The 14,663-nt window shown below is 37.1% G+C and overlaps 2 protein-coding genes across 33 annotated transcripts in view; one reads left to right on the top strand and one right to left on the bottom strand.

Moving 5' to 3' along the window:
- The window catches only part of coro7 (coronin 7), a 299,622-nt gene that overhangs the window by 163,755 nt on the left and 121,204 nt on the right, over positions 1-14,663 (top strand).
- vasnb (vasorin b) overlaps positions 2,924-14,663 on the bottom strand; it is a 47,470-nt gene continuing 35,730 nt past the window's right edge. The window contains exon 3 of the mRNA NM_001110762.1: positions 2,924-6,489. Within this exon, the coding sequence (NP_001104232.1) occupies positions 4,455-6,461 (2,007 nt within the window). The 5' untranslated portion in view covers positions 6,462-6,489 and the 3' untranslated portion in view covers positions 2,924-4,454. The remainder of the gene's footprint in view (positions 6,490-14,663) is intronic.

Genomic DNA, 14,663 nt, shown 5'->3' with positions numbered 1-14,663 from the left:
AAACCAAACCTCCACAAAAAACACAAGCAGCAGAACAATATTTACTCAGCAGTAATTTTCTGTGGAATTTTCTGGAAGATAATTTGAAAAAGTCAGCTCGGCTGTCGACAATAGGCCCTTTGAGCTGCTCGGTTTTTGGCGCTCTGCCAGGCGACCAGCTCTCTTAAAATCACTGGATAAAGGAGGCCTTTTATTGAAGAGCTGGAAAACACACACTCACACACACACACATATGTGAATGTGACTGACGTGTGCTTGTTCACTTTCTGGCCAAACTCTGATGTTATTGTTCCCTCAGTTGGAGTTAATAGGCCGGGCTGTGTGAGAGATTTTAATTGTTTGACATGATTGCTCTCATTACTGATGGAAACGCTGTTAGCAATGGACAGCGGTGGGCCGGTTTATGTGTTTGTGTTGGTCTAATCCACAACAGATTGCCGCTGGATGGCTGTGGATGTGCAATCTCATCCAAATGTACCTGTAAAACAGGTGGGTGGTCAATTTAAAGGATGTGTGCGAGTTAACAAACAACACTCATTAGATTCAGTCCAGTGACGTCGCTGGAGGAGAAACAGCAACTATTAGATTCGTTTTTTCAATAAAAATTCCTTCAGCTTTCTCTATAAAAGGGGAAATCTATTAGCCGTTCCTGGCACTGCTAGAATTCCACATAAAAGCTTTCGCTTTCTGATGGCGTTAAGGATGTGAACACGTTTAATCTCTCTGGAACAGAAAATCTATTAAATCTTATTACAGAAAAGCTTTAAACAAAGGCGTATGTTCAACGTCAGTATCTCTAATTGACTCTGTTGGTAATTAGAGTTGGAGCAAGTTATTGGAGTGATATAAAGACATTAACTCTCTTTTTTTTAAGTTTCCTGATGTTAAAATAGGATCCAAATCCCTCCCGTTTTGGAGCCTACCGCAATGTGATGTAAAAGTGCGGTTTCCCCACCCACCGAATTAATTGACAGCTGCGTATTAACATTAACGCATATTAATGTATCTCTGGAGTAATATAACCATATCAACAATACAATACGTGCGCAAAGCAACTGCAACAATCTGTTCGGCTCTCTGTGATCATCAATTATTATCAAATGTGATCAAGAGTGAGTTTTACAAATTTAAAATGTAAAACGTTTTTAAAACGTTACAGCGTTACAGCATTACAGCGATTTTACCATCTTTACTAGATCACCACAGCCGCAACTCAGTACAATTATAAAAGAAAACTTCAGTACAGTTATAAAAGAAAACGCTTTAATCCCTGTTTGTGAACGTTGAATCAGGTTTATTTTGTGCGTTAGCTTAAAGGATGTTCATACAGCAGTGGATATTAACGTGTATCCTGTCACATTTGCATGCAAAAACAGTGCAAAGTTAAACGCGTGCACTGTGTTTGTCTCTGTGTGTGTGTGTGTAAACTTGGTAACGACATTGTGTGACTCATCGTTGCAGAAAGGCTTGAATAAACTCCACAACAAATACATCAAATAATCATTGGTAAAATTCTTTCTGTAGTATTTCTCACGAACGTTACGTAAGATCTGCTTCATTCATGTCTGTCACTGTGCTGTTTATCTGAAGTAGCCGAAGATTGAGGCACACTGACGGTGTGCTGGTGAACGGTGGGCGGGGAGAACCAGCATTAAAGGCACAGGCAACAAAAGCAGCTACAGAGTGTATATAAATATAATTTTGGGGTGCTTTTACACATACTCTAGACATTTGTTTCGAAATCTGTCTCGTTTATTTGGCAAATGTGAATCCAGCAATCGCGCTCGGATCTGCATCAAATCAATCGTCCCAAGATCATTTCTGCACAGCACTTACATTTTTTCATTGGTGCACTGACAACTCGATGAAAAGATCAACATTGATCTGCTTCATGATCTGATTTATGCTCGGTTCATCTGTTATTTAGCTCAATACAAGCCTATAATGCATAATTCTATAGCCAACTTTTCATTAATAGATTAATTCAACCGATAGATCAATTTTTACAAAACTTGACAACTGAAATGTGGCTCTGTATGAGTAAGTCGGACTTCTCTGATTTATATTTGGTGACGATGTCTGAGGGTGTCAATATTAAAGTGCACATTTTTACTTATAAAATATTCTATACATAACAGGTCAAAAGTTTGGGGTCAGTATAATTGTTAAATGTTTTAAAATAAGCTTCTCCTGCTCACCAAGGCTGCAATTATTTCATCATAAATAAAGTACAAATTGTAAAATTGTGAAATGTTATTGCACTATAAAATAGCTGTTCAAAAGTAGTTTATCATTTAATTTAATCATTTATTCAAGTCATTTTAAAGATGAATTTTCAGCTTTATTACTCCAGTCTTCAGAATCACATGATCCTTCAAAAATCACTCTAATATTAATTGTTATTGTTATAATTATTATTAATGGTAATAGTAGTAAAAGCAATAATGTCTGAAGTAATCATTTTATTTGAAACTGCATACAATAAGATAGAAGTTATTTAAAATTGTAAAACATATTCAACAATAAAAAAAACTTTGACATTTAATGAACTTGATTAACTGAATAATTTTCCTTTAAAAAAACATGGGAAAAAAAACGGACCCCAAACTTAATTATGTTTGGCTTTTGAAACATTATTTAAAATATTGCATGTGGCTAAGAAATATCTAATAACATCTTTTGTTTGGTGGGTCCTCTGAAAATTTTGGCAGGGCAAGTAAAAATCTGAACAACTGGCCCGATCGGGCCGGTAGAAAAAATCCTTAGTGTTGAACCCTGGAACAAATACTCTCTGAACTGAATAACGTTGCTGTAATCTGATGGGTGTTTTGAGCTGAAACTTTACAGACACATTCTGAAGAAACAAAAGACTTATCTTAAATCTTAAAAAGAGGTTAAATAGGTGCCCTTAAAAAAAAAAGAGTGGTTTATAAATTTTTTTATTTGCATATTTTCGAAAGTCATACATCATACATATACACACATTTCAATATAGACAAACTTAACATACTGTATATAAAAAAAGCTTCCCTAATTAAAACAGGGAAAATCAGAGGCAGATCTTATCAAAAATATTCACAAATATTTTCAATACTTCATACTGCTTTGAGATTTAGGTTTGTTTTTTCCAGTTAGGATATTCCAAAAATGACAACAACGATTCAATAAAAAGGTTGCAGATATGTTTTCAAGCTATTATTTTTTAAATCTTTTTTAGGAAACATCATTTGACAGATTGTAGAACAAGTGCTAAAATAGTAACACGTTTCCTCACAGAGGTGAATCAGCACAGCTCCCCACTGTCTCCGTTTGGCAATTTGCAATCAACTGTCTTGAATCTACAGATTAAATACGTTTCACAGATATCAGTTGCTCTTTCGTTTTGTCACTACACTAATGAGAGGCTTTTGGTTAGAGTTGGAGTGTGTACGTTTTTACTTCTGTTTTTCTCCTTTGGTGTGTTTCATGCTTACAGCTATCCAAACATATGCTTTTAGTGTTTTTGAACAAATAAACATGTCTTAAGGCAAAATGGTGTCGACTGCAGATGAAAACCCAGTAATGTAAATAGTGCAAAGACTAATTGTGTGGATTGACACACAAGTCTTGAACTGTGATCTATGACAGCCCTTTTTTGGTATATAAATAAATAATTTAAAAAAAAGATCCCATTGATTTGATATTTCAAGACTAATGTGTGTTTAAAACAGAACACAATGTCTAGTAATCTGCCTTTCGATCATTTAGCTTGAGTTTTGTCTCGTTTTCTGGGGGTTATAGGGGCTAAAACATAGAGGAGGGATTTGGTTTCAAGTCTGGATACTGACTTTCAACTGCTTAGACTGTCTGACATTTCTAAACTAAAGCCTTTGATTCACTTAGTGGCACAAGTACATTTTAATCTTCAAAGTTTTTAATCTGGTGTTTTGTCTGCTTTTGTTAAGTCACGAGATATAGGGGAAGAGCAGCCGCCTTGGTAACAGTCACATATTTGTACAAAAAGCATTTACCAAAAAAAGTTACAGATAAAAAATGACAAACAAAGAAACGACACATATCAGTTACACACAGCATCAAGGTTGCTGAGAAAGTTCATATTTTCAATATCTTCAATTGCCCACTCACATCCAGGGCTTTCGGTTCACAGTTAGTGGAGCTCCTCAGAGCTGCACACAGGTGCTACACTTGACAATTTCACCTACATTTTTTCAGTCAGCCATAAGTCCTTTTAATAAAGGGTAGCCATTTAGAGATCTTTGGTTGAAAGTCTGGCATGTAGAGTCTTTCAGATTATAAGAGGCTCAAAGGAAGATGTCATTTTGACAGAAATGCCCTTACAGCACCAGGAATCACCTAAAGGCAGCTGTTGCTGGTGGCTGTCCTTTGTGGTACCCTTGCAAGGCAGTATTGTTCATGCTTTAGCATGCAAGTAAGTCTCAAACCTTTCGCAATCATCAGAAGTATGAGGGTTTCAAACTGTTCATGTTGTTGTTCGCAGTACAATGCTCCTCCATGAGAGGCACCCTGTAGTCCAAGCCACCATTTTGCACTGTTGACGGACAGGCGATAATCTCTTTCTTCTGGGGTAGGGCCCCATTGTCCAGACCCTCCAGCTCCAGCTGTGATGGATCACATTCTAAGTCCAGGTGTCCCTTTGATTTCTTTTTGTGCATGTAGCATGCTACGCCAACAGCAACAGCCACTAGGACTAGCAGAAGAAGGATGGCGAGTGCAGGGATGAGCATCGTAGTGAGCTTCGGGTCCTCCAGTCGAGCTCCAGTGGGAGGGATTTGCAGACTGACTGTCTGGGCCTCTGTGCACACTCTGTTCACATTCCCAGCTTCACCCAGTGGACTGGCACATACAGAATACGTTGAGTTTGGCTGAAGTCCACGCAGAATGTACTCATCATAATAGTGTGGGACACTCAGTTGCTTCGGACGTTTATCTTGTCCAGAAAGGTTTCTGTAAGTTAACTTAACTCCTCGGATGTTGGGGCGCATATCAATGTACCGACGAAGGTCTAGGTGTATTGAGGAGCTAGTTACCTTCTTTGCGATTATTTCAGGTTCTGAAGTGATTTCTGTAGGGAATAGTAGTGGATCTTCCTCCTTTTCACAATATGTACCTGATGTTCCAGGTACGCAAATGCATTCCACATGTCCTTCATTGTCCAGCCAACATGTTCCTCCGTTTAGGCAGATATTGGATGGGCAGAAGGTTGATCTCAGATCTGGGTCAATACTTGTGCTGGGGGTGGGAGGTGCAGGGTCATAGTCAATATCAGTTGAGGGGTTATTGCTGGGTTTAGGAGGGAGAATTGCATGAGTTGTACTTGGTACACTGGTGAATGGAGCTGGTGGTACGGCAGTGCTTTTTACCATGCGAGTTGTAATAGTTGTGGTAATCGGACATCCAAATTCTCTGTGGCCCAGTCTTTCCAGCACCTTCCCAGAATTTAGAGGAGGAAAATGGCAGCGTGTCTCTTCTGTCCTGCCCAACTGAATTTGCTTAGTTCGCAGCCAACTAGGAAACCAAGCCAGATTACAGAGACAGTTGAAAGGGTTTTCTGCAACAGTCAGTCTTTTTAGGTGAGGTAAGAGCTGTGCTAAAGTCTCCGGCAAGCCTTGCAAGCTTAGATTGCTGATATCCAGCTCATGAAGCTCTGTGAGTTTCTCAAAGTCTTCCCAATTTAGAGGTCCCATGGGATTCCCAGCCAAAACGAGAGATACCAAGCCCTTTGCTTCCCGCAATACCACTGGAAAGGCAGTTAACTGATTGTTGGAGATGTCAAGCTCATGGAGGTTCTTAAAGCTTCCCAAGAGCTCCTCGTTCAAAGTGCTAAGCCCCAGTCCTCCCAGTTTGAGTGATTCCAACTTGGGTGTCTGCAGGTCGTTTGGACCTGGTGAGGGGATACTGTTGAACCGTAAGTCTAGCAGAAGCAGGTGGGGCATTTTCAGAGCAGGCAATATTTTCAGTTTGTTTCCTTGCAGCTTGAGCTCCAGCAACTCATGTAGTCCATCAAAAGCTGCAGGATGGATGCTCTCTATGAGGTTGCTGTAGAGATATAATCTTTCCAGAAGTTCCAGTCCCGCAAAGCTGTACTTGGAAATGTGGACGATCTGGTTAGCTGAAAGATCCAGGTTGTTGAGAGAAGACAAAGGTTCAAACACATGATCTGGCAGTTCGGTCAACTGATTCTGACTTAGATCCAGCATTTCCAAGCTGCCCAAATGAACAAAATCCTCTTGAGATAGTGACTCAATGCCATTCTTGAACACATATAGATTCTTAACTGTTGTGGGTACTTCGCTGGGCATTTTTGTGTCTTTGCGGCTAAAGCAGAATATAGAGTCTTGAACTTGGCAGGTACAGTTGTCTGGACAGGTGTCAGCCAATACTGGAGATGGTACGAGTTGGTAGAAGAGGAGGGGCAGCAGTACAGGAAGGAAGAGCTTCATGGTGCTGCATACATTCACCCCTTCAGGCCTGTAATGAAGCAAGAAAAACAAGTAAACATATGCACACTGTATCTTTAGACTTATTACAACATAAACCTGTCTAGATACAAGTTTAGGAATGACATGAATCATTGACTTAAGTTTACAGGTCATTTGCACACAGTTTGCATTGAGTGATTGAAGTTCTTTACTTATTTCTCATTACTTCTTAGCAAATTCAAGGCATACAGGAATACATGCCATGGTTTTTGTTTCTCTGCTTTCCAAAGTCTGAGGTCAGTCTTTTTATGTGGGTTGTTTTAAACCAAGTGCTTTTAACGGATGATCAAAGGCAAGGTCTTTTGACGCTGTTGTACTCAAACAATAGGTTGTAGCAGTGACATACAGGCCTGCTGAAACCTTACACTGTGTGATGTTGACCTTCTTATTCTTAACAAAACATTTAAAATTCCGAATTGCTGGCAACAGGCATCATTTCTCAGGCATTCTACTCTACTCTTTCAGGAATGATTGGATGTTATATAAGTGCAATAGTTGACATTGCCCTCCCTTTGATATGTGTGCCATTCCACTGACAAACAATCTTGGATGGAGATGCAGAGTATATCTGGATGTTACTGTTTGCGATGTTAGTCTATATCAAGTTTTGACAAAGATTTGACCTTGAGCACCAGACACAGAGCTCATAGGATGAGCTCAGACACCTTTAGGGAGGAACGTGAGAGTCAGGGAGGAAAGCAGGAACAAGAAAGATGAAGGGATATGAAGCTGAGAGACTGAAGTGAGCAGGGGAAACAGTTTATCATTTGCTGTGAGATCAGTCGCTGTAGTATCTGGCCTTGAAAGGAGGGGTGGAGACATTTCGTTCTCCCTTACGATTTTCCTCCTTCTGTTTCTCTTTGGGACAGAGTGGGGGGTTTCTTGACAGAGGTTCACGCTGAGGTGAAATTCTCTCACTCGGTTTTATTGGACAGCACAGAGAGATAGAGGAATTATTATGTTCCCTCCTGCTGCATTATTGAAGCATCACTCTTGGTGCCCTACTGGTGATCCCGTTATTTAGAAAACATCTTGAAATCTAGTCTATTTTGTTCCGTGTTGGCTGACAGAAAGTTCAATGTAACTTTGTAAAGACTTTTTATTGCAAGGTGCATTCTTGCTGACAGCAAATCAAAGTCAGTGTTGGCTCTTTGAGGTGACAAAGTGTACAAAAGTGTACATTTGTACAAGTTTGCATGCACTACTAGACAAGATCGCAGTCACTACTGGACAAGATCGCAGTCACTACTGGACAAGATCGCAGTCACTACTGGACAAGATCATAGTCACTACTGGACAAGATCGCAGTCACTGCTGGACAAGATTGTAGTCACTACTGGACAAGATCACAGTCACTACTGGTGTTCCACAGGGTTTAATGCTGGGCCCACTCCTATTAATAATAAATCTACTACCTTTTGTCTGTATTATCAGGAAATTTGGCATCCAATTTCAGTGCTATGCTGATGACACCGTGCTCATTTTAAAAACTGGGTCTCACTAATGACAAAGCTTAAAAAGTCTTGCTTATTGACACTAAATCTATTCTGGCTAAAACCGATTGTCTTGCTGTAGACATTGACGACAATACAATGTGTCCTACTCAGAAGGTCAGGAGTTTGGGTGTTATTATAGATAGCAACCTTTCTTTTTTGAAGGACATATCAAAAATATAATGTGTACTGCATTTCCCATATGTGTACTATTAGTCGTCTTCGTTCTTTTCCCAACTCTAATAATAATACCGCAATACTAATTCATGCTCTGTTCACCTCCAGCATTGACTACTGTAACAGTGTTCTCACTGAGCATCCCTCTAATCTTCTCGATAAAATCCAACTGGTTAAGAACTCAGCAGCTCCGGTTTTGAAAGGAATTGTTCCTTTATAGTCTATGACAAAGCTCCAAACCAGTTTGTATGTTTCAAAAACGGTACTCTCATCAGCATCAGCAACACATTTGATTTTTTTTAAGTTCAATCGAGGACAGTCATCCTAAGAGAGAGAGAGAGAGAGAGAGAGAGAGAGAGCTAGAGATATATGATTGGCCTGTCTTGTTTTTCCCTCTATGTCTAAAAAGCAGTGGAGCAGGTTTAGACATTCCTCTTGCTCCGTCCCATTGACTTGCTGGCTGTGATGCAAGTGTCTGTCTTTTGACAGTGGCTTTAGTTGCACTCTGTGCAAATAAAGTGGAAAAAAAGGCTGGCCTGCTGCCAAGCACACGCATAGTTGTCTGAAACTAATCTTCTGCTTATTGCATGTGCGCTGTTTGGTCTGCCTGTGTTTTTCTCCTATTTAATAAAACTTTTGCTCAGCACAAAAGTGGAAAAATGTGTTTGAAATGCCGGCACTTGGAAAGAAGATTACTTACAGTTCAAAAGGCCAGTGTTTTGTTATGTTTGGGCTCTGATATTGATTCTCGTGTGTTGGCTTTAGTCTCTCTGACGTGTTTTGACACCATATACCTGTTGTTCTTGTACTGAGCGCTATGATCTATGCTCTTGGAATCAACAAGGGTGAATGAAAGAGTAATGCATGCACCATTCAATGATGCGTGACGCTTTACAGTCCCTGAGACCTGATTAGTTGTTTTACTAGAGGCGGTGATGGAAAAAAAAGACGTAGACCTTCCAGATAACCCGATAACAGGTGGAGCGCAGTGGTTTATGGGCAGTTAATTATGAGAGGGTCATGGGTCATTGCTGTCCTATGGTGTTTGGCTCCCAGTGTACCGTGGGAATGTCCTCAATTGAATTCGCCCGATATCAGAGGTGAGCCAGCTAAATGCAGAGTGTTTAGCTGAATGCAGAAAGAAATCAAACTGTACATTTCTTATTTATATATCTATATAGTAGTGCTTATTAAAAATTATACATATTTGCCCTCAGAATCTTTAATCAAACACTGTATATCCTTCGGTCACCCGAAAATTGCTTTTCTTTATTTTTATTAACATGGAATTATAATAATAATAATAATTCCAGTGTGCAGTCATCTTGCGGCAGACAGCACACCACACACCTGCTGATTGGTGGTGAGGAGACAGATGATGGCCAGTGGGCAAATTTGATCAGGATGTTGGGATTAAACCCCTACTTTTTTTTTCCGAAGGACATCCTGAGATTTTTAACAACCACAGAGTCATAACCTCGGTTTAATGTCTCATCCAATAGACGATGCTCACTGAGCAGTATTGAGTTCCTTCACTATTCTGGGGCATTAGGACTCACACAGACCGCAGGTTGATTGCCCTCTGCTGGTCTCACAAACCAATATTTCCTAAATACTTTCGTTTCATGCCGACTTTCAGAGGGTATGATTTTAAGTTCTGGAATATAGTTAAGACTTTTTAGCTATCCTGCATTGTTGATGAACAAAACCTCAGATCAGTGAGGAGATTTTTCACAATGGGGTCCTGAAAAGTCCTAGCGCTGGAGAAGATGACTAATTCACTACAAAAAGAGAGAGAGAGAGAGAGGTTAAAAGATGAAAATAAGGCGTAAACTATGCAGGGAAAGACGGAAAGATAAGCCAGCCGGACATTAGGGTGGTGTTTTTAGATTTGAAGGGGAAGTGGATAAAAGAAACAAGAAAGAAAAACAAGGGCTAAGGGAAGAAAGAGTCCTTCTGTGGCAGATCTGTAGTCTAAGGGCTAAGTCCACTTCCCTCCCTCCCTGGGTCTAGACAAAGCCCTCAGACTGCGGCGTAGTGTTTCACATGTCAACACACACCTGCCGGACCCCAGAAAGGTGAACAGGGATCATGTAAAACCTCTGTCCAGCCTTCCTGAACTTTAGAGAAGCCCTGCTTGATAAGATCAGAGGATACCGTCTGTAGGGCACAAGGATTAGTGCACACTAGGATTGAGTGAAAAAGTAGGCGTAATGTTATGCGTTTTACAGTTTCTTACTGCAAAAACACCCAGTAAAATACCACATATATTTTTTAAAGTTCAATACTATAATCTGCGCTGACTTCTGGGTCTATCTATCTTTTTTTTTTTTTTTTACAATAACTTACTGCAAATTAGGAATTTCTTGTATTCTACTGTAGGCAAATACTGCTACTATAGACAAAAACTAAATGGAAACTGGGATCTTCACTTGTTTGGAAGGTATTAAAATCACTAGTAAATACTAAAAATAAGGGGTATGCACTGCTAGTGTAAAATGTAAATAAATGACATTAAAAGTACTGTAAAAAATGTAATACTGTAAAATTATTATGTTGTAAAGGGCATTTAACCATAAGAAGAAAATACGAAAAATGCTATTTTACTGTTAAATGAAAATGCGGTAGGGTCCTGCTACTGTAAAACACATTTACAGGTAAATTACTATAAAGGGGCCGTTGTTGTAAATTGCTGTAAAAAATTGTCATAAAGTAAAATTAATATGTTGTAAATACCAAAAAAAGGATTTGCGGCAAGGCTTTATTATTGTAAAATGAAAAAACAGTAGGGCCCTGTCACTGTAAAACACATTTACAGCAAACTTACTGTAGTGGGGCATTTGAGATAAATTGCTCTAAAATTTGACAATGTAAAATTGTTGTACAGGGCATTTTACCATAAAATGAAGTTGCAGTGAGGCTGTTTTACTGTAAAATTAAAATGCGGTAGGTCCCTGCTTTTGTGAAACACATTTACTGGAAACTTACTGTAAATGGGCAGTTGTGTGTGTATACACTACTTTTACTAAGTGCAAGAAAGACTATAACAATAAACTGGATGAAGCCACACCCTCCAACAATAGTACAGTGGATAGATAAACTTTAATCTATATATAGAATAGAATATATGACTGCTCAACTACAATTGAAAGTGGATATTTTTAAACAAAGATGCAAAGATGGGCACCTGTTACTTTATATCTGAACAGGACATAGTATATACAGCTCCATTGAAACTGAAATTAACGTGTGTGTTTTTTGTTTTGTTTTTTTTGTACATTTTTTTATTTACATCTAGGGTTACTTTTTTGTATTTTTTAAAACAAAAAACATTCTGCTGTCACTGAATGTTCTTTTCTGTAAAATGTTTTAATGTATAAAAATAAAGTGAAAAAAATATATGTTGTAAAGGGCATTTTGCCATAAAAAGTAGTTGTGGTAAGGCTAATTTACTGTAAAATGAAAATGTGGGAGAAACCTGCTACTGTAAAACACATTTACAAGTAAGTTACTATAAAGTGGCATTTGCGATAAATTGCTGTAAAATTGGTCATACTGTAAACTTAATATGTTGTAAAGGGCATTTTACTATAAAAAGAAGTTGCGGTAAGGCTAATTTACTGTTAAATGAAAAAACAGTAGCCCCTGCTACTGTAAAACACATTTACAAGTAAGTTACTATAAAGTGGCATTTGCGGTAAATTGCTGTAAAATTGGTCATACTGTAAAATTAATATGTTGTAAAGGGCATTTTACTATAAAAAGAAGTTGCGGTAAGTCTAATTTACTGTTAAATGAAAAAACAGTAGCCCCTGCTACTGTAAAACACATTTACAAGTAAGTTACTATAAAGTGGCATTTGCGGTAAATTGCTGTAAAATTGGTCATACTGTAAACTTAATATGTTGTAAAGGGCATTTTACTATAAAAAGAAGTTGCGGTAAGGCTAATTTACTGTTAAATGAAAAAACAGTAGTCCCTGCTACTGTAAAACACATTTACAAGTAAGTTACTATAAAGTGGCATTTGCGGTAAATTGCTGTAAAATTGGTCATACTGTAAAATTAATATGTTGTAAAGGGCATTTTACTATAAAAAGAAGTTGCGGTAAGTCTAATTTACTGTTAAATGAAAAAACAGTAGTCCCTGCTACTGTAAAACACATTTACAAGTAAGTTAGTGTAAAGGGGTAGTTGTTGGCAACAGTGCTGCAGAGTTACCACTAACATTTAGTAAAATGTCTAATAATATACCATAATGTGTGTCTCTTTTCTCCGTCAGTGTGTTATTGAGGCAGCTGGCGCTTTGCATACCCCCCACACGGGACCATTTAATTCAAAGACATGCATTTGCTATTGAAAATGTGTTGATTTAAATAAGACAGCTGTTGATAAGGACGTTATTGCTTGAGGCGTTTTACAGGAAAAAAAGCACAAAAGCAAAGTTGCCGGGAAGAGAAAAGTATTGTGTTACATTTGTTTCTTCATAATCTGAAAGCAAAGAAAACAAGTGTGAGGTAAAAAGAGAGAGAGAAAGAAATGATGAGCGAATGCCAGGAGCCAAAACAATTAGAGCTCCAGCAGGCCCCGTCAACAGAGCTTATGTGCAGAAACACACTCAAGCGGGACTGAGCGAAACAAGACCCAGTCTGTGTGTGTGTACTGTACGTGTAAGACCAGAAGCTCAGCTTTAATCCTGACTAACTGACCACTCAATGCTACACATGCCACAGGCTCAAATAGCTGCTCAGCATCAGAATAGTTGCTAATATATATTATATATGCAGTTGAAGGAAAACCTATTAGCTGTCCTATAAAATTGTCATTATTTGTCAGATATATATATATAAGTGTTGTTTAAAAGAGCAAAGGACATTTTCACAGTATTTCCTATTTTATTTTTTTATTTTTATCTCTTTTGATTTGCTGGAATAAAAGCTGTTTTTATTTATTTTCATTATTAAGAATGGTATTTTAAAATAATAATTTTTACGCTTGTTATTATTATTGGTATTAGTATTATTATTATTAATATTATTATTATTATTATTAATACTACTACTACTACTAATAATAAGAATAATACTAGTAATATTAATAATAATAACAAATAATAATAATAATAATATCTCTAATAAACAGCACTTGGGAATTATTTGAAAAGAAAATTAAATAAGCATTAGAATAGTTGCTAATCATATTTTAATGCAGTTGAAGGCAAACATATTAGCCATCTTAGAACATATTTGTGAAATAATTACAGTTTTATAAGCGTTTTTTTAAGAGAGCAAGGATATTTTCATAGTAGTTCCTATTATATATATATATATATTTTTATTATTATTTCTTTAGATTTGCTGCAATAAATCTGTTTTTTATTTATTTTCATTATTAAGAATGGTAATTTATTATATTATTTTCTTATTTAGTTTAGTTTGTCATGAGTTAAAGAAGTTTTTATTATTTTTTATTTCATTATTACCCCCCTTTAAGGCGGGTAATTTAATAAATGTTTTCTTATTTATTTTAGTTTTGCTATAATTTAAGCAGTTTTTCATTTTTTTATTTGTTTGTTTATTTGTTTATTTCTTTTTTTTATAATGAACTGTCTTTTTCTTTTCAAATAGCGACAAAACAAATCAAACAATTGAATTAACCAAACTCGGAATTAAATAAAAAATTTATTAAAATAAACTAATTTAAACTAAAACTAAACATTATAACTATTTAAAACTTATGAATTAAAACAATTTATTGCATTACAAACTATTAACAATATATTTTTAAATGCACATAGCTCGTGGGATATATTTAAAAAAAGAAAAAACATTTTACTAAACCATTAATAATTTTAATAACTAAATAATGTTGGTGTTAATAATTAAAATATTTCTATTTTATTAACCAAAGTAAACATAGAAAAGGAAGACTTCCTTTTAGCCGCCTGACCTGTGCACAGCTGTTACCCACAATGCACCAGTCCATCGCTCACACTGACAGTGCAGCACCATAAAACACAGATTCCTGACAGCAGGAGGGAAATGTCAGAGTACAAACACACACAGATCTTCATGCAGAAGCAAGTCTGTCTGTGTGTGTGCGTGTGTACACACATGACGGTTTCGGAAGAGTTTCAGTGTGTGATATGTCACCATACCTGCTAAACCTGATGCCTTGTTTTTTTCGATTGTTAAAGAGTGTGTAATACTTGAGTTAAGTGGGGACTTTTGTGCTGTAGAGATGACAAAGAAGCCTCACTATTTTTCAAGTTTACTGTGGTAAACTCTCGCTCACTTTCTGCGATACAGTTGAAGTCTAAAAGATTTGCCGCCATGTGAAATTATCATTTGTTTTCCAATTTTTTCCAATTATTGTCTCGTGAATCGCACTTTGGACACTGCTGTTGTAAATTATACTTTGCGGTAAAAATAAAAGTTAGGAAATTTTAACATATTGTCATAAAAAAACTAATTAAACTTTAAATGAACATACAA

The sequence above is a fragment of the Danio rerio genome, chromosome 3 (genome assembly GCF_052040795.2).
Source record: "Danio rerio strain M-AB ecotype USA chromosome 3, GRCz13ab, whole genome shotgun sequence".
In the NCBI taxonomy this organism is placed as follows: Eukaryota; Metazoa; Chordata; class Actinopteri; order Cypriniformes; family Danionidae; genus Danio; species Danio rerio.
This window is presented reverse-complemented; position numbering and strand designations above follow the sequence as displayed.